General features: G+C 52.3%; 1 protein-coding gene across 4 annotated transcripts in view; it reads right to left on the bottom strand.

The window, feature by feature from the left end:
• NSMF (NMDA receptor synaptonuclear signaling and neuronal migration factor) overlaps positions 1-20,190 on the bottom strand; it is a 47,684-nt gene that overhangs the window by 9,269 nt on the left and 18,225 nt on the right. The window contains exons 3-12 of one of the 4 annotated variants that reach the window (XM_050319800.1): positions 18,632-19,108; positions 13,359-13,434; positions 11,829-11,834; positions 11,242-11,310; positions 7,463-7,515; positions 5,344-5,433; positions 3,622-3,743; positions 2,757-2,840; positions 1,691-1,724; positions 1,064-1,134 (exon numbers count right to left, since the gene is read on the bottom strand). In XM_050319800.1, the coding sequence (XP_050175757.1) occupies positions 1,064-1,134; positions 1,691-1,724; positions 2,757-2,840; positions 3,622-3,743; positions 5,344-5,433; positions 7,463-7,515; positions 11,242-11,310; positions 11,829-11,834; positions 13,359-13,434; positions 18,632-19,108 (1,082 nt within the window). The remainder of the gene's footprint in view (positions 1-1,063; positions 1,135-1,690; positions 1,725-2,756; positions 2,841-3,621; positions 3,744-5,343; positions 5,434-7,462; positions 7,516-11,241; positions 11,311-11,828; positions 11,835-13,358; positions 13,435-18,631; positions 19,109-20,190) is intronic. The other 3 variants (XM_050319801.1, XM_050319798.1, XM_050319799.1) reach the window with 3 other exon arrangements.

The following is a 20,190-nucleotide window of genomic DNA, read 5'->3' as shown; positions in this document are numbered from 1 at the left end:
CCAGTCCTGCCCAGCCATTCCCAGAACTGCCACAGGGGAGCAGGGCACACACACCGGGAACTGTCCCCGGCAGGCACCGGCTCGGGGAACATCCACAGTGGGGAGCGTGGGGGTTGGATTCGCCAGTTTTTACTGTTCTGTGCCCACCTTGCTCTAGAGAGGCACAATAATAAACAAAAATCGTCACTGTGGGTCGCTGGTGAGTAATAGGGAAGACAAGAAAGTCCGGGTCATTTGGGGACAAGGGACATCCCCTGTCGCTTGGGGGACTTGCCGTGGTGGGCAGAGGAGAAGCTGAGCACAGCAGGGATGAAGAGGAAAGGGATGGCACTGCAGAGGAACGGACTCGGGCAGCAGAAGGCATAAACAGATTGAGCACAACACCAGGAACATTAAAAGCCACAATCTCTAGGTCAGTGTGCAGCAAACCTGGCAGTCTACAGCACCGGGGACAGGGGAGGGAGTTGGAGTCAGCTTTCCCTCCTCATTTCTCATGTCAAGATTCCTGGCACAGCTGCTGGGCAAGTCCAGAACTGACATCCCGAGGAACAGGACACTTGGCAAGGAAATCCCCAGCAAGCCACAGATCCAGCAGGGTTTGAAGCTGACCAAGCCACAGCTCCAGCCTGTACCCTGAGCCCTGTCCTGCCTGCACTGGCCTCCAGCTCCCAGCTGAGCCACCTGCCAGCCTGATCTGCAGCTTGCACCACCGTCACTGCCACACCGAAGCTGGATGCAAATGATGACGACACTGCAAATGCTTGTTCCTGGCTCTCGAATCCCCTTTTGAGGTCTGTGCTGCTGCTGGTTTGCCTGGGGTTCCTTGAGAGTAGCTGAGAACCAGCCCAGCTCTTGACCCGGCCTCACTGAATCAGGTTTGATTTGCTGCTGTCACAGCAACTCCAGCCTGCTCAGTGCCTGGGAAATGGGAAGTGAAAGCTCTGCACTGGCAGTTACTTCAACAGAACCTGACTTTGGAATATTGCTTCCTTTATGTCATTCTCCCCAGAGAAAAAGACAAACTTGTAGCAAATCACCCAAGCACTTCACAACTTCCACATACCTGGCAAAATATCAGCATCTTCCAGATTTTGCAGCCTTTGCGATAAATGTTAAGTTTCTTCTCTATTTCCTCTGTAAAAAAAAAACCCAAAACAAAACAACAAAACTCAAACATGTTGGAAAATATGAACCATGGAGGAGGTTAAAAATCAATCATCTTGTTTCTTTTCGCTTCAGTCCTGCAGGCAGGAGGCTGAGCTGGGAGAGTTGCTCAGCACCAACGTGCCACGGGTGCCGTGGGAAGCAGGAATCCCAGGGTGTCACAGGGCAGGGGAGGGATGGCAGCACCAACCACTGCTCTGACCATGGCACTGGAGCAGAGCCAGCCCTCCTGACCCTGTTCATGCTCCCACCCACCACACAGGTGCAATTCACAGGTATCTGCTGCCCCCGGGCCTCACTTTCCCTTCCACAAACCAGGAGCTTGGCATAGAAAAGGAGCCCCAGAAGTGAAGGTTTATGACAGCAGCACATCCAAGAGCAGCTGACTGACTGCCATGTGTCACTGGGGTGGCAGAAACGCCTTTATGAGTGGCAGCTGAGGCACAGGGCAGCTGAGCGACTGGCACATTGATGGGTTCCATGTGCAATGGGCAGGAAGTGAGAAAAGGAAGTAACACTCACGTACCTAAGATGTCATCGAAGGTGGCATGTTCATGGTCCTGGAAACCAAGACAAAGGACAGACAAAGGTTCACTGTCACTACACCAGCTCCCATGACAGCATCATGGTCTCTAATACTGCACACAATCCCGTTCCCAGGTCAGCAGATGCTCTAAGGGCACAGTTACACCAGCTCCAGGCTGGTAGTCACAGCACAGCAATCACCACCTAAATCACATTTCACCACAGAAGCTGAAGGCTCAGCTGCCCATGAAGACCAAATCCACCCAAAGGCTTGGAGATGAAGGCTGCAGACACATCCAGAGCACAGACTGTCCATCAGATGCAGTCAGCATCAGCAATGCCTATTTGCCTCTTGGCCCACACTTTGTAGCCAGCTTTAGCCATGTGCAAGCTGGCTGACAAACAGCTGCACTCCCAACACAGTGCCTCTGGCACAGCAGGATCATCAGGACAACTGCACAACTCCCCAAGGAAGGGAGGCAGCAAGGCCCCCAGCAGCACTGCCTGCTGCACACAGGGCTCTCTGGGCTCTCAGTCCCACTTTCCCTTTCAAATTAAGTCAGCAAGTCATCAGGAAAAAGAGACCCACAACTCCTTGCTGCTGTTTCAGACACCTGCTCAGGCCAGATTCCCAGACGAAAATCAGAGTTCATTTAGTGACTGGCAGGGATGCACCACAGCCCGTGGGGTGGTGGGGTTTGTGTTCACTGCTGAGCTCCGAGGTCCTGCTCATCCCAAGGATGAGCATAAGGAGGAGCCCTAAGCCTGGCAATGCAGAGCTCTGCCTGTGATCCAGCCTGCCCTGCCTTGCCTTGATAATCTCCCCGTGCAGCCTGGCTGGGCCTGAAGAGCCCAACAACCCTCATGGGCCAATTTTCACTGCCCCTTCCTGTTCCACCCAGCCCCTGAGCCCCCACAAAGCTGCTGTGGGTTCACAGCACAGCCCCTCCCTGGCAGCTCTTCCAGATCACATCAGTGCTTTGGATTGACCATAACAGGAACTTGGGAAATCAAAAATTCTCCCTATGAAGTCTGTTCCCCAGCCCTAGCAGAAGGGATTTACTTACATAGAGGATGGGGATGATGGAGGGGTCGTCCCTGCGGATAATGGTTGGGACATACTCTGCTTTGGGCACCTTGGAAGAAATGAGCTGCAAGAGATAAAACAGAGGTGCAAGAGCATGAGGAGGAGGCAGAGCAGGGTGGACAGAAGCACATAATCCATGCTAACAGTGCCCTGTTCAGCTGCTCTCAGGTGTCCCTTAAGCCTCTCTGCATCCCTGTGGAAGGTATTCCAGCCTTTGTTCCACCACAGAGCATCCCAGGCCTGCCAAGTACCTGCTGTGTCACAGCCTCCTGCACCCCCAACACAGGAGCACACAGCTCTGCCTCACAGGCAGCAGAGAGAACAGTTTGGGAAGGGGAGGCTGGTGTGCACAGAGGATGTGTCACCAGGAATGGCTGTATCCCAGTAAGGATCCCTCCTGTGCAGCCTCTCCTCTGGCTGTAGGGAGTGCAGGGAGTGTTCAAAGGGCAGGAGTGGCTGGCTGCTGGTGGGACACTGCATCAGGCTCAGGGCCACAGGCATCAGGAAGGTGCCTGGCAACTCTGGCTGAAGGTTAGGGCTCAGGTTCAGGACTCAGGTCTCCATTTTCAGGGTTAACCAGACTCAGGCTTTGTGTTGGTGTCAGTCCTGCTCTGATTTGTATTACAGGCCCTTCCTTCCAGTTTTCTTTCAACACATGAACCCCAACAATAACAGGTCTGAACACCATGTCACGTCTTGGCTGATCTCTGAGTGACCCTCACACACACCTGAGGCACTGCCTGCACAACAGACTTGCCTCTTCCCACAGAGATCCCAAACTTAGCAGCTCTGAAAGGGCACACAGAGCCTGAGCAGACACAGGCAGCTGAGCTGGAAGCCCTCACCATTATTTTTGGTGGAATAAAGTCTTCTCCGTCACATGCCATGGCTTCAAGTTCCTTTTCTGCTTCCCAGTTCAAGTCGAAGTCACCCTCCAGAGTGCCACAGGAATCCTGAAGGTCATGGCCTGCCAGGACACAGGGAGCATTACCAGGGCAGAACAGCCTTCCCCATCCATGCTGGCGGCTGCCTCGCAGGAGGCTCCACAAGCCCCCAGACTTGTGCCCTCCTGCGTCCCCCGGAGTGACAGACACCACACTCTGGGGCTGGTGTCTCCACACAGACAGACACGGAACGGATGGAAGGTGCACGAGGAGCTCCACACCACGAACCACAGAGCTTCACCACCCTCACAGGCACCAGGAAACCTTCACAACAGTCACCCCGTCATTCCAGACATGGAGGAGGAGACAGAACACAGACAGACTCTCTACACTTCAGCATTGCCAAGCTGAGAAGCAAAAGTCCAAAGACTTCAAAGCTGGTCTCCTCGTAGTAATTACTGCTCTGACTACATCTTTTGAGGGATTATAGAGCCAATCTGCCTTGTTGGTCAGACTGATCCTGGCAGAGGATTCTTAGAGCGTGCGTGAGGACAGCTGCAGCAAACACAGTCAGAGTGCAACAGTGGACTTGAATTTGCTCTCCAAATTGACCTTACCTGTTGGCCTTCAATGCCTCCTGGGGAAAAAAACATCTGGAAGGAATATAATGGACCATTAAAGGTTAAAAATAAGAGATGGTTCCTGGACTGAGGAAAGAGAACCGAGATGCCTCCCTTTGTGCCTGTCGGGATGTCCGGGTGTCGCTGGGCAGTGCCTGGAGCCTGTCTGAACCGTGGCTGTTCCGTGTGCCTCTGGTTAGCTGAGGGAGCAGGGGGGGAGCAGACTGCCAAGCAACAAGCAGGTCACGTTTTGAACCTGGCCTGCCTTCCAGACACCTCCCCCTGCAGTCTGGTGCAGCTACCAGGGCCAGATCTCACGCTTACCTGGTAGGTCAGGCCATTTCAGTAGTGAAATCCATTTCAACATGGGCAAACTCATCACCACCAAGTTCCTGCCTACAGGCTTTCAACAAAATCTTTGTAAAACAGCCATTCCCTCCATAAGAATACAGTGGGAAGATGCTGGCATTTCCTCCTGTAAATTAGCACAACAGCATCTCAGGCCCCACGAGCAGAACGTGGCAGCACTACTGGGGATTCCCAGAGGAATTCCTGGCAGCCCAAATGAAGATCACCACCTATCAAGCTATGACCTGTGCAGGCAGCACGGCCAGGAAATCAAAGCTCCATCTCACAGAGCACTTCAGTTGTGTTCTGGAGCTATTCCAGCCTAGGGAAGAGCTCAGAAGGGGCTCCTGCATGGGAAGCCAAGTCAGCCCCACTCTGGTGAAGGTAAGCTTGGACTGGCAAGCTTCCAGGTGGGTTGTTTGGGTCCCAAGCAAATAAGGGATGATGGGAACAGAGGGCTGTAAGAGAGCTGTACCACTGGGTATCCTTTGGCAACTGCTCAATAACCTGAGGTTCGATGGGTTGTGCTCTACAGACGAATAGAGGTACACACAGAGGAACAGGTACAAACACCTGGAGCGTCACGTGCTCCGATCTCAGCAAACTAAAAGGATCACAGACAGGACAGAAGGGCACAGAGGAGTTACTCCAGTGGGACTCCAGCCAACACCTCCACTGGAGGGTTTGCCCACAGGAGGAAGGACTCAGAACTCACTTTCTCGAGAGTCATGGAAGGAATCAGCTTTGATGGGAGTCGGGTCACTCCAGGACCTGCTGAAGCTCCTCTCACGCCGTTCGGCAAAGGCTAGGATAAAACCAGAGCAGGACATTAACAGATCCCAAAGCCACCTCTGCTGCTGCCACCAAACAAAACAGCCAGTAGATTTCCACCAAAGCCACACATCCCAGACTCCCCTGGGCTCGTCCTTCCACTTGCCAAACGTGAGTCCTTTCCACACAGCAAACATGGGTCTCTCTTCTACACAGCACAAAGTGCCCTGCACAGGACAGGGTGTGTAACACGGAGAAAGGACGACACTTGATGGTCTCCTGAAATGCACACAGCTCAAACCTCAATTCAACAAGGCTATTCCAGTGTCCCAGTGCGAGTGCTTGGACTCAGAGGCCTCACAGGAAGATGCACTGCACAGCTAATGACCTGCATGACCAGAAGAAGGCAGCAGTTCTCCAGGCAGCTTTCCCTTCATGTTCTTCATCCCTTCATCCCAGTCAGAGCTGGACCAAACAGCAGGACAGGAATGGCTCTGGAAATCTCATGCTTTCTAACTTTCACTGCCAAAGAGGGGATCCTTCAGCCTTTGCTTGCCTGCACTTCTGTGATCACCACCTCTGCTTTGTTTTTCTTTCCCATGGAGAATTGTATTGTTTGTACTGGCATTTCCCAATTGGAATCCAGGGAGCTTGGCCCAGCTGGCTGCACCACAGGCAAATTCCTGGGAAGTGCCAACCACCATGTCTGACTTGGCAAGCCCGTGTGAGAGCCATTATGCCAAGATAACAGCCACTTATAGCCACTAATATCTATTTCTGGTGGCAGACAGGGAGTTTGCAGCAGTCACAGCAGCACAGGAATCCACTGCAGGTCTGGATCAGAAGAGCTGAGAAGCGACCTGTCCCCTCCTGCAGGGTGTCCAGGGTGGGTGTGACCTGTCCCCTCCTGCAGGGTGTCCAGGGTGGGTGTGACCTGTCCCCTCCTGCAGGGTGTCCAGGGTGGGTGTCCAGGGAGAGAAATCTTCAGTTCTTCAGGTGATCTCCACCCTCAGTTTGCATTTCAAAGCAGGCACTGAGGTACTGTGCACACGAGGAAAGCTTTGAAAACATGATCCCAGAGTTGCAGAGGCACAGACATGCCTGAGCTTCCCCCCAGCTCTGGGGGGGGTGAGCCCTGGCCACGTCAGGCAGTGCTAACTCAGATGCCAATAAAGACTCTGGAAAGGGCAAAGCTCTTTGCTGATCACTTCCCACAGCGTATGAGAGAGGAAAGAATGCAGATTGAACTCAGCAGTGCTTTGCTGTGGGCAGTCTGTACATGATGCCTGGCCAGGGGGTGGGAAGAACAAGCTGTTCTGGAGCAATCCTCAGCTCTCAGGAGCAGGTTACACCACTCTCAGCCCACTTCACAGTGACAAGGCAGCTGCCCCATCCAAGTTATGAAGGAGTGTTGCCTTCTGCAGGGAAAGGGAACTGCCATCTCCTGGGCCTAAGAGGGGATTTCTTCCCCAGTGAAAAGCACAACACTCCCTTATTTCCCCCTTGCTCCAGTCTCTTCCCTGTTGCTCTTCTTTCTCCCTTCCATCCTCTTAGCTCCCAGCAGGCAACTTTCCCCCAGGTCCTGCTGTGGGAATGGCAGTGGGAGAAGGACACAGCCAGCAGCCTGCAGGGCACATGGAGCACTGCCCACCCCAGGAGGCACAGCTGGCACAGCTGGCACAGCTGCACAGGAGCCCAGGCAGCCCTTCCAGCTCTGCTCAACTCCCAGCTCGGCTTCTCCTCACGAGCCTCCACCAAAACCCCCACACAGGGCAAGGATGCTGCAGCTTTCCTTCCATTCCTTGCACCAAAGATCTCCCACAGCCAAGGCAGAGGGTGCTTGGAAGTAACTTTCAGGCTGCTTGGTGACATCCACACGTCCTGGAGACTTGCAGCAACCTGGCCTTCTGTTTTGTAGGATAAATGGCACCAGCAGGTCAAATCCTCTCTCCAGCCCAGTGCCAGGTCCTTTCCACCCCCACCTACATGTGACAGAGCTCCCCCACGTCCCTCCAGCACAAACCCCAGCTCCTCACAGCCACAGCTCACAGGTGCTCACTTACTTTGTGCTTTAACCCTTCGGCTCCCCACCATGCGGAGGTGCTTCCGAAAATTCCTGAAAGAAAGGCCAAACACAACCTTTGAGGAAGGTGAGGCAAAGCAACACCTGGGCCCAGCAGGACTGAAGAAATGGGAGGAACAAAACCAAAATGGGGATGGATGATGGTGTATTCCCTTCTGGGCTTTCAGGAGCTGGAGGTCAGGTCCCCAGCCTGCACCGACACTGGTTGTGTTTGCCAAGAGTGGGACTATTCTGAGCTCCCTGGCACGGGCCAAGGGGGGTCCTACCTGGCATCCCCTGCTCACAGCCTGCTGTCCCTTTGCTGTGACTAAGGCACAGTCCCCAGGGACCTGCTCTCTGCTGCAGCTGCCACCCCCACTGCCCTGGAGGGTAAGCCCTGGGGAGCAGCTCCACCCCACAGTCAGGTCTGGGTAAAACAGTCTGGCCTGGCCACCCCTGAGAGGCCACGGCCAGGGGATTCTTTGTGCAGCCCCTCTGAGAGCAAGGGACCTGTTTCCTTTAGCTTCTCACCACTCACCGAGGCAGGAACAGGACAGGAATCAAACAGGACAGCAGAAGAGACAGAGGGAGGAGCAGCATTTGGACTATCAAGAGAAGTGTCACCTCTCCACAAACCCTACTCAGTCAGGGTGACTTCACCCCACAGTGCAGCCCCAGGATGTTAGGGAACCTACAGGGAGTGGGGGAGCCTTCCTGGATTCCCTTCTGCCCCCCAACACACACCACAGACACCGAGCAACAGAGACTCCAGCTGGTGAAAGGGGTCAATGGTCAATGGCAAGCTGTCCGGCTCACACACAGGTTAATGGGGTCAGTAGGGACATGTTACACCATGCAGATGCTTTAGCACTGGACCAGGAGACACTCCCAGCACCAGTGTGAAGCTGTTCAGAGAAATTTGGATGCCCCTGCTCCTGTACAGGGAGATCCACCCAAACACAGTCCTCGTGGGAGAGCACTTAACCCACGTCACCCTCTGCACTTCCCCACTTAGCCCCTGGATCCCTTCTTGTCATCAGGATCCAAATTCGGCAGCTCAAGAAGGAAAACCAGCAGCTGGGAGCAACATTATTTCCTGCCAAATTTCCATCTGCACTTGGGCTATTAATGTTTTCCAAAGATTTATTATATCTGTAATGGAGTGTGTGAAGAATCCCTGCTGTGGATCAGAAAACTGCCCCTTCAGACACATCCACTCACACATGCTGGGCTGGCCCAACACACAAAGCCTTCTGGGGTGCACCATGACTGACAATGGGGTCTGTCCTACTGTGCATTGGATTCAAATCCAAATAAATACGTCATTTTAAGGGAACCAGGGCTGCCCTTTACACAAAGAAAAAGTCTTAGATCTTAGACTCATCAGAATGAAAATCTTTGTGGTCCACTGTCAGCCCAAGATCAAACCAGACACTGAGCACCACTGTTAATTGCCAAGGCCCCTGTTACATCCTTTGGGCTTTTGGTATTTTGGAGTAAAATCCCCTTTTTTGTTAAATGCTCAGTTGTCCTCTCCACAGAGGAGATTCTTCAGCCCCTGAGGGCAGAGGGGTAAAACAGTCTTTGCCAGAGAACGCTGCTCCCAGCTGCTTGGACAGCTTGGATTCTCCCATGAGAGACCTAAATACTGCTGAGAGCAGCTCCAGGGAGCTCCAGCTGCTCAAGGTTAACACCACACTAAATGCTCAGAGAATGGGATGAAGAACTTTTGCTCCTTCTCATCTCCTCTAGAAAAAACCAGCACTTTGGAAAGGAGGTGCAAGCCTGGGATTGACTCCTAATGTGGGCATCCTGTGGGCATCCAGATTGCTCTAAGGGTTTTTTGTAGGTCCATGTCAGCACGGCAGGACTGGCCCTGGGGAAGGTGCAACCTGCTCTGTGAGTGCTGGGGCTCCATAAACCTGCCCAGCCTTCCTGCCTGGCTCCTGCCATTGCACCCAGAACCCCTGTGTCACCTGATCACCTGCAAGATCTCTTCACCCCTCACCACACAACCAGCATCCCTCAAGTTTCAGTGACAAAATCTCCTTACTCCCTTTTCTGACCAGTGCTCCTCCTGACAGACTCCAGTCTGCTTGATGGGCACGACCCCGTGGCACCTCCAGGGTTTTCATCTCAGCCAGAGGGGACTCTAAGACACCACAGCCTCACTCCACAGCCTGTAGCTCTGCCCACAGAGGGTCACCACACTGTGCAGAGAAGCCTTTTCTCTACCCACACTCCTGGCAGCACCTCTCCTGTTCCCCTCCCTGGCTGCTCCCACAGCAGGCACATGGTTCACTCTGGGCATCCCTGAGTGCCAAGGCAGCATCCCTGGGTGCCATGTCATGCAATCCAACCTCCCTGAGCACCAGAGCCACCCCTGTGTGCCAGGCCACACAAACCAGCCTCCCAGGTCAAGGACTGAAGGGGCTGGGCAGCAACAACTGAACCCCAGAACACTCGAGGCCACGCCGGGCTGCACAACAAGCACCCAGAAGTGAGGTGGGGCTGGGGTCTTCCTCACCCCCTGCAGGAGGCAGCTGAACACTGCCAGCAGTCCTGGTAACTGGTCAGGGCCTGCCTGCACGTGGCACAGCCAAAATCCCACCAGTGCTGTCCTACTCCTCTCTGGGACGTGATAAACACAGATGTGCTCCTGCTGTGCAGCCCTGCCTGGACCTTCAGCGTGCACAGGGGACATCCTGGCCACCCAACACAAGGAGGAGGTGACTCCACCCTCTCCCCTGACCACACAGCACCACCAAGGCACGAAGCTCCTGCTCCTGCACTCACAGCACCACATGAACAAGCCAATTCCTCACCAAGACTTGCCTCTGTCTTCCTGACTCTGAGAAATCTCCCTCTTTTTAAAGATACACTGTCTATTTGTTGAGAGCGTCTTCAGTATCGATTTTTATTTCTCTTCATTCTTGTTTTAAAAAGAAACACACCATCCTTAAGCTGCTAAAAAAAAAAAAAAAAAGTCTGCCTGGCAATTTCCCAGATAAAAAAAACCTGATGTTTTTCTCCCACTTGGTTTTGAGCAGTGAAGTCATCATGGCACTTTTTAAGCAGTGACACAAACACTGTGTTACCCTTTTTAGTAGGCTGCCAAAATACACGAGCCTTGGCACATTTTAAAAAAACAAACCAGTTCTGATTCCCACTGTGGGTAAGTGATGTGCCACAGGAGGCCTGCAGAGGGAAACCAGCCCTCTGTGTAATAATACATGGAAAAGGAATCAGTCCCCATCCCCCTTTTTCCCTTTCTATTATTGAAAAAAAAAAGGTGAAAAACCAGACTTCTTGTTGTTAATTCTGCCTAAGTCTCAGATTTTTGAGGTGCATTTGTAGATGCAGCAGCAGCACATAAAAGTGTTCAGCCAACCTCAACCAAATTCCTTCCCATGGCAGAGGAGCTGGAAGCAGATGATGTTTAAGGTCCCTTCCAACCTAAACCATTGTATGATGATATAAAATTCCAAGCATTTGGGAGAAGGCTGGGAAATTGCATCTTCAATTTTTTAAACTCTTCTGCCTGAGACACAGATCTCACAGTGTATTAAATTTGGAATGCTGTAAGGAACTTGACAGTGCTCTTTAAGAAGATGGAGATCAGCTCCTCCCCTCCACAGTTCCAACACAGCCACTGCCAGTGTCCCTACGGACAGCACACAGACAGGGACACACTCAATGCCACCAGGGTTCACTGCTGACACCCAAAGGGCCCATGCAACACCAGGCAGGGTCACGGCTCCCGGAGGGAAGGGGCCCTACCTCTGGATAAGAGCTGCGGAATCATTCTCCCGTTTCCGTCTCTTCCTCTCTGCGTAGCCCCTGAACGCCCTGGGAAACCATTTCAAGCCATTAAGCAACTCCACAGCTTTGAACTGGAGAGGACACGGAACACAGACAGGAAAAGCTCTCACCACACAACACAGAGGCTGTGCTGCCCTGGGATGGACAGCCCTGAGTGTGGGGCAGGGCACTCCCCAAACCACAGCTCCTCACTCCCAGGGCAGGGGCCGGACAAGCAGCTGCTCCTCAAGCACAGATCAGCCCCAAAGACCAGGGCTGAGCAGCCCCATCCCTGCTACAGAGAATGGACCTGGGAGCTGCAGACACATCCCCTCTGCACACCAGGACTGAGAGGGGTAGAAGTGTGCCAGCAACTGGGGTCTGCACCTCGAAGATGGGGATGGCTGTGGTGTGATCCATGTAGGCCTTCTGTGTAACCTCCTGCCAGCTGAGAGACAGCCCCTGGCACAGGGAAAGCATGAGTGGATATGATGGACAGGAGAGGAAAGGAGAGTTTATCCAGTACACCAACAGACAAGGAAATAAAAATCGAAGATTATACTTACGAGATGCTAGAGATTCCAGGAGATGCAGGGAAAAAGAAAGAGAAGAGGAAGTCGTTAGTGCTCAGCCCCAGCCAGTGTTCTGAGGGAGTTCTCACTCCAGAAGGAATACTTCTTGTTAGGTGGAAGGAAATTGCTTTTTAAATTAAACATTTCTCAGTGGTGAGAACTCCAACTTGCCCAAGCTTTATCCTCCCTGGGGCAGCGGTGACAATGGGGCTTGGATGCCAGGTAAGCTCCACACAGACCCAGAGAACATGCAGAGGTACAAGAGCTGGATGGGGCCCATCAGGCTACACCTCCACAGGCTTCTGGAGCAGGGGCAGCACTGGAGCAGAGTCCAGGGGCACGTGGGGAGCCACCCCAACACCTCAGGGAGGTGCCCTGAACTTCTGGAGATGTTTCTGTGCAGTGTCCAGAGGCAGCAAAGAACCTCCAGACATGGTAACCCAGGGGGGTTGTGCTCCTCAAGGGTTTCCTTAGGACACCATTCCCCAAACCACCCTCACTTTGGCCTTCAAGCCCTGTAAGCCCTGCCATGGGCCATCACCCTGCCACAGATCTTCAGGCCAGCAAATCTGCATTCAGAGAGCAAAGAATGTGCCCAAAGACAACGTGCTGATTTTGTGCATGGTCTGTGGGTCAGATCAGAACTGTAAAACACCATGAACTGGTATCAGCCAACATTTAAAAAGAGTTTTTCTCTGGGGAATGCAGCTACTCTGCTCCTCAGGGTTGGATCCAGCCCTCCCTGCAGCAATCCTTACAGGTCTGGTCCAGTCTGGGTTATCCCAGGATCAACAATCAGCCCCTCTTCAGGATTTGAGAAGGGAAGAGTATGAAGGAAAGAAGAAATGTCAGAAAAACAGATTACAAAAAGGACACCAGATGAGACAAGAAGAAAACAGGGAGAGCAGGAGAGCTGAGGGAGTCCCAGACATCAAAGAAGCACACAGGGAAAAAGTGATAAGGCTGGAGAAGGGCCTTGGAAGGCAGGACATTGTCTCATTTTCCTCACTGCTTGCCCTGGCTTTCCAGGCAGGGAGGAAATACTTGAAGCCAGGAAGACAAAACTTCCCTGACAAGCTGGGTACAACCTGGAAATGAGGCTTTCCTCACTCTCTTCAGCCCTTTGAGAACTGTCTCCTCCCAGTGCACAGCAACCAGGGCCACCAAATCCTGCACAGAGTGTGCAGGGAAAGGCCCTTCCAACTCACATCCCTTCATGCTTCGCAGGGATTTTAGTGACAACTTCTTCACATGGCCAGACCAGTGCAGAACTGCAGGGCTACATCTTATCCCATGGAAAGGGAGATCTGAGGAGCCCCAAGGAGTTCAAGAAGGTAGAACCAAATAAATGAGAGCAGTAGGAAAGAACTAATCAGTGGGAAAAAAATTAATGAGAGACAAGTTTCTCTCTCTCTCACCCCTGGACTGTGGTGCCAAACACACGACTCAAGGCTCTCAGACACAGCCCTGAGCAGGCTCTGGGCTCTGAGAACACACAGAAGCCACAGCAGGGGTTTCACTTACGCTTGCATAGTTGTAGTAGCGGTGTGAAAACTGAAGAGGTTCTCCTTTGGGAACCAGGTTCGTATGGGGACATCATCTGGAAGAGAGAGAGAGCAAAGCCTGAGCATCCAGAGGGCACAGACATCCTTTAGACAGTCAGACTTCCCAAGATCCTTCTCTGAGGACTTTTTTTCTTCAGCATCCTGCCCTGTACTGAGCAGGAGTCTCATCCTCCTCATATATATGCACACTGCCACCCAGTGCTCTGTAAATTGGTGCTAAGCCTGTCTATCAGGCTACTAAATGAAGAATAAAAGCTCTGTCCTAAGCACAGAAGATTAGAGTAATCCAGGAATTACAGAAGTGACATTTGAACCAGGAAAAAAAAACAAAACAGGGGAAAGAAAAATTTTTCATTAAAAGCATTTTCCAGTCTCTGTCTTCTCCTTTATACCATTAATTTGAAATGTCCCATTCCTCCAGTTCTTTCTGATACAGCCTCTGGTACGAGCCCCTCCTGAGAACTGTGAGCCTGAGATCTCTTTTGGTGCCACTGAAGCTTCAATAAACCCCTCACACACCTCCTGGAGACCTGGCCCTCAGGAGTTCATCTGGTTTGGAAGTCAAGCTGCCCCTCAGCTATAAATCTGCAGGTAAATGGGCTGACTTGGTCACCTCTGTTTGTAAACTGCCCTTCCAAAACCAGCTGGGGATTATTTCCTAATTCCAGGGCATTAGGACACTGCATCATCTTCCCAGAATGATCACTAAGACAAAAAGCAGGCAGCAAAACAAGCCACTAATTTCAAGTGTGGGATGGTGGTGAGCAGGAGGAGGGACCTGTCCCTGAGAACTCTCAGCCTGGAGTCAGGCAGGCAGAAAGTCAGAGGGGTACTGAAATCCACTGACACAAGACTTGAGAGATCTCAGTGGACTGGATTCCTGGGATTTGGGGCTCCCTGATTTTTCATCTTGCTTCACTCCCAGTTTGTGGCTTCCTTGCCCAGTGTTGGTGTTGCTTCAGTCATTCAAGTTTTCAGATCACTTGCAGCTGTGGTATCTCAGCCATTCACAACCTGGCATTGTCCAGGGGTTTTTTAGCTCACTTGCACTGGCCCAGACCCAGTCCAACCCCACATGTCCACTGCAGACACGACTACTGCAGACCAAAACATCTCACCACGTGTTTTGTACAGCTCATCACATATTCCAGACTGACCCTGCTACTCCCTGAAAGAACAAGAAGTGGCTGCAATCACAGATGCAAAAACTGCCAACTGCAACTGGGGAGGATTCCTCTGAAGTGCAGCTTCCCAGAAATCTACAGAAAGCTGTACCAGACACTCCTTCTCAGCTAAGAGTTTACGTCAAGTCTTGTTTAAAGGCACCCTGAGGAAATATATATGTGAAATGAAAGCTGCATTCCAGCATGGTAAAGACTTGTGATGCAGTCCCTAAATCTGCTCTCCTCCAAAACACAGAGAAGCAACGCAGAACAACTCAAGACTGCAAAGGAATTACTCGTTTGAAGTCTCAAACCCCCAGAAGTGGTGAAGGAGAAGTTGTACAAATTCCTTTTTTAGCCAACAATTCTGTACAGACTTCTCAGGGGCAACACATCTCAAAGAACTGACATCTCTTGATGTATTTTACAGCTTTTAAGCCACGAGCTTTGGTTCAAAGCAAAGCTTGTGAAGAACAGCTCATTTCCTTAGGAGGCTTTGCCTGGACCATCCCTGGGAGCCTCCCCTGCTTTTCTCATAGTCAGGAATCAACTTAAGAAAGATATCCCTGCCCTACACACAGCACTCAATGGAGAATTAAGGATTTGGGACCCTTCAGAGGTGTCTCTTTACCAGCCAGAGGTAGAACAGCAGCAGAGGAGCACACAGCTGGGGACCAGGCAGCACAGCTCAGCTCCAGAGCTCACCCACTCAATTAAAATTCAGATTATGGGTATGGCTGTTGCTGCCAGGAGTTTACAGGCAGCAAACTCCTTTTTGGCCAGGCAGAGCAGCTTGTTCTCCTTTCATGTTGTATCAACTATGATGAGACAGTTGAGGGGCCAGGGGCTTGGTGAGGCTGGAGGAACACCAGAAAAACAATCAGCATCTCCAGCCACTGCACCCAAATCCACAAGTGGATGTGTCTGTGTGAGATGCTGGGAGCAGCCCAGGAGATGACAGCTTGTGCTTCCCTGGAATGGTGTAAACTCAGCATCAAAATCCATATTAAATGATGCCACGAGGGTTGGTTTGCAGCAACATGTCATGTAAATCCAAACAGCAGCGGCACTGCAGGGTGAACCTCTGGGGAAATCAGCCTCTCCCCCACCTCCCCTCCCCTCTGCTCCCTTTTCCTGCTAGCCAGGCATGAAGGGCATGCCAGGGATTTCTTCCTGCAGCCTGTGCCACTTGTGCTGCTCGGTTCTCTGGTTATCTCTGAGGGACAGCACTTGGGTACAGAGTGCAAATGAAACCAAGCTGAGGAAAATTTCCTTCCACGCTGCCAGTGCTGCGCTGGGATCCGGGCTGGGAGACGCAGCCTGTGCAGCCACACGTGCCCAAACTCAGCTCGAGACAATCCCCAAGGGGAGCTGCTGCCTGTTTGGATGAAACACAAACCACTCAGGGAGGCATCCACTGGCCCACTTTGTTCCCATTTAAGTGACTACTCTCTGATATGTTTTCAGAAAGACAGATCTCCATTTCACACTGGTAACCGGCCCCAGCAAAAATTGCTGCCTGGTTAAAAACGCAGATTAAACTCCAAGGCCCAGAAACAGAACATGGCATCTCCCTGCAGGATTTGCTAGGACACATTTTCCAGCAAATTGAGCAGTTTAGGTCCAGCTATGAGGAGTTAAACCCCTCCTTTAGTGATGTGGAGCTCTCCTTTGGTTCTGCATCAAGTAACCTGCTTCAGTCCCACAGTGCTCAGTGCAATTTTGATTTGTTCAGATGTGCTGGTTTGGGATGGGATGAAGTTAATTTTCTTCACAGTAGGTGGTATGGGGCTGTGCTTTGGATTTGTATTGAAATTTGCACTGAAATCCAGCCAGGTTGGACGGGGCTTGGAGCAAACTGGGCTAGTGGAAGGTGTCCCGGCCCATGGCAGGGGTTGGAATGAGATCAGATTTAAGGTGCCTTCCAACCCAAACCATTCCCTGATTCTCTGAAAAGAGTGCTGATAACACAGGGATGTTTTGTTATCACTGAGCATCCCTTCCCAAGGAGAGTGGGGGAATTAATTCCTTATTTTGCTTCACTTGCTTTACCTAAATTGTCTTTATCTCAACCCACAAGTTTTCCCACTTTACCCTTCCCCACCTCACCGGGGCAGTGCTGAGGCCAGAGTTCAACCACAACATCACCAAAGCTTGCAACATAAACCCACCAGCACTAGGACAGGAAATCTTCCTTTTCTTAATTCAGCACACATCATGAGGCTGCAACCAAGTCAAGTCAGCACCCTGATCTCCAGCAGACCAAGCCCCTGGGGTTGGGCTCTCCTTTCCTGAAAATACTTTCTTTTTCTATCCTCAGACAGGCTTGCTGGCTCTGTCAACACATGCAGAGCCATCTTTTTAAGGGGAAAACACATGTGATCATAAAACCCTAAAAGGTTTCTACACAGAAATACTCTTATCACTCCTTTTCTTGCACTTTAGCAATAAAAATAATAAAGTCTAAACTTGCACATGCAGTGTCTGATGTGAAGCCCCAAAAATCCCAGGGAACAGAGGAATAATGCTTAAAAAACATGCACAGGATTCCAATGGACAGCAGTTGTTCTGCACATTTGATAATCACCTGGTTTTTCACTACTATTCTTCAGTTTTAGGCCATATATTAATTTAGCCACATAATTTCAAGCATCTAAGCATGGAAATACGGTCCAGAACCCAAACTTTGGTGATCTTACCAGTAGTAAACATCACTATAATATTTACTAGGAAACTATGAACACAGGAAAGATGGACAGCTTGATCTCCACAGTCCTTATACTCAATTTCTTCTCCAGGAGAAAACCTGGACCTTTCCTGGCTGGACTCTCTGCTCTAAAAGCCTGGATGTGTGTTTACAGTAAAAATCAGACAAATTAGGTCAGACTCCTTGCCAGCCACATACAGGCAAAGATGGACTGTGCACTAGTTTGTAATTCAAAGCACACAGGCTGTGACATATATTTGATTAATGGCTCAGTTTTTGAAGACAGCCAGGGATTTCTTTAATGTAATTGAATAATTACAAGCCCTATTCCCTGAGAACACTGAGCAAATGGATAGTGAGCAGGGAAGAAAGTTCAATACTGTGCTGTTTGCTGCATTTATGGGAAGCCCATGAGGTGGCAGTACATGGGGGACCCTGTTAAAACGCTTCCAGCCACACAGATGAGCATTTTGGGGGACACACCAAAGCACAGAACACTGTAGCCTGAGCTGAGGGTCCTACAGAGCACTGTGGCACATTGACAAAGATTTCCCCTGCCCAGCATGAGGCAGAGAGAGTCCTGCTCTGGGATGAGCAGGGATGAAGGTTCTTAGGCAAAGCCCCTCCTCTCTTGCAGAGCTCACCCTCACTGAGCTGCAGGAAGGTGTCCTGAGAACCACCCAGATCAGCTGCTGCTCTCCAGCTGGAGGGAGAGACAACAGAGCTTGGAGAGCTGGCCCCCAGCTGAGCTCAGCTTATTTCCAACTCCTTCCTGGAAAATCCCTTTCCAGGAATGCTGGTGCAGGGCCTTGATTTGGAGCCGTGTGAGGACACTGAGGGCACTTGGTGTGTTCAGCTGGAGCAGAGGAGACTGAGGGGAGACCTCCCTGCAGTTCCAACTGCCTGGGCAGGGGCAGAGGAGGGGTAGGACTGAGCTCTGCTCTGGGGGGACCAGGGACAGCCCCCAGGGAATGGCTGGAGCTGTGTCAGGGCAGGCTCAGGGTGGATCTCAGGGAAAGGTTCTTCCCCCAGAGGGTGGTTGGCACTGAACAGGCTCCCCAGGGCAGTGGGCACAGCCCCAAGGCTGCCAGAGCTCCAGGAGGGTTTGGATGATCCTCTGGGGCACAGGGGGTGACCCTTGGGGATGGGCCTGTGCAGGGCTGAGGGCTGGACTGGATGAGTCCTTGTGGGTCCCCTCCAACTCAGCACATTCTCTGATTCTGTGAAGGTACCAGCAAGGTGCCAAAAGTGAAATGCTACAGGGCCCAACTCCAGGCACACGGCAACAAACCCTCCATGCTGGGCTGACATGGGTGCCACCCTCTGCGTCCCTCCAGCACCCAACCCTCACCCCTCACTTACCAGACACTCGATCGACACTGTACATCCTCTCCAGCCTCTTCCTGTGCCACCCAGCCTCGCTGGGCGGGTGCTGCTCCAGGTCAAAGGATTGCTGGGAAGGGGCAGCCAGGCGGGTGCAGTTTGGGCACTCCTTGGAGCCCTGGCGGCTGCCCGGCCAGCCCTTGCAGTGCCTGCTGACGCCGTGGGAGCCGCCGGCGCCGTGCCCGTGGTGGCCGTGGTGACACTCGTCCTGGGCGGCCCCTTTCATCACCACCAGCTCCATGCCGTCGTTCTCGTGGTCCGACAGCATCGGCCGCTCGCCGGAGATGGTGTAGACTCGTGGCTTGGCTGCCTCGCTCGGGATCTTCTCCGCCTGCTCCTCGAAGCTCCTCTCAAACTTGCCGTCCGAGATGACCGAGAGCCGGCGCTTGTTCTGTGCCGCCTGCTGCATCTCAGGGGAGTCCTCCTGCCCGATGTAGGAGTCTGCCAGCAGGTGATCTGAAACAGAGGGCACGTGTTCCTTAAACCCAAAGCACCCCAGATTCAAACTCAAATTCACGAGGCTCTTTGCTGCTGCTGTTGCTGCAGGAAGGGGAGCAAGGAGAGAAATACAGCAGGTTCCCCCAGGAAGCATTTCAGATGAACATTGTGCCCACTGCCGCCTTCTGAACCTCCAGAGCTGGCACTGAAATGAGAGACATTCCTCACAAATAGGCCCAATATTGTAAGCATGTGTGGCCACCAAGGCAGGTCTTATTGCACAGCCTGAAAACGCTCCCAGTGCAAGACAGCCCTGGTTCAGCTGCAGCCCTGTCTGCTCCAGTGGGTTCTGGGGGCTACTGAGCTGGTCTCAGCCTGCAGGACAAGGACCAGCACAAACCTCTTCAAGTGCCAAACTCTGTTTTACTCATCGAGTTCTTTTAGAACGCTGGGAAAGGGTTGGGTTTTTTTTTCCTCCTGATTTCCTGCCAACAGGGCAGGTACTACTGATCCTGGCTGAGTGTACAGACTAGGGAACAAAAGGCTGGAGGGAAGCACTGCAGAGAGGGCCCTGGGGGTGGTGGTGTGTGGCCAGTTGGCCCTGAGTCAGCAGTGCCCTGGCAGCCAGGAGGGCCCACCCTGTCCTGGGGGGCACCAGGCCCAGCATCGCCTTGTCCTGCTCTGCTCTGCCCTGAGCGGCTTCCCCTGCAATGTTGGGGCAGGCTGGGGGGACACAATTTGAGGAAGATCTGAAGCCATTGGAGAGTGTCCAAAGGAGCCAACGAGGATGGGGAAGGGCCTGGATTTGAAGGCGTGTGAGGACACTGAGGGCACTTGGTGTGTTCAGCTGGAGCAGAGGAGACTGAGGGGAGAGCTCACTGGGGTCTTCAACATCCTCCTGAGGGGCAGCTCCAATCTCTGCTCTCTGTGACCAGTGACAGGACCCCAGGGAATGGCTGGAGCTGTGTCAGGGAGGTTTAGGTTGGATCTCAAGAAAAGGATTTTCACCCAGAGGGTGGTTGGCACTGAACAGGCTCCCCAGGGCAGTGGGCACAGCACCAACCCTGTCTGAGTTCAGGAAGCCTTTGGACAACGCTCTC

Source organism: Myiozetetes cayanensis, unplaced genomic scaffold, assembly GCF_022539395.1.
Source record: "Myiozetetes cayanensis isolate MyiCay16 unplaced genomic scaffold, myiCay2020 scf23, whole genome shotgun sequence".
Taxonomy (NCBI): domain Eukaryota; kingdom Metazoa; phylum Chordata; class Aves; order Passeriformes; family Tyrannidae; genus Myiozetetes; species Myiozetetes cayanensis.
The sequence above is the reverse complement of the archived record's forward strand: the minus strand, read 5'-3'. Positions and strand labels throughout refer to the sequence as shown.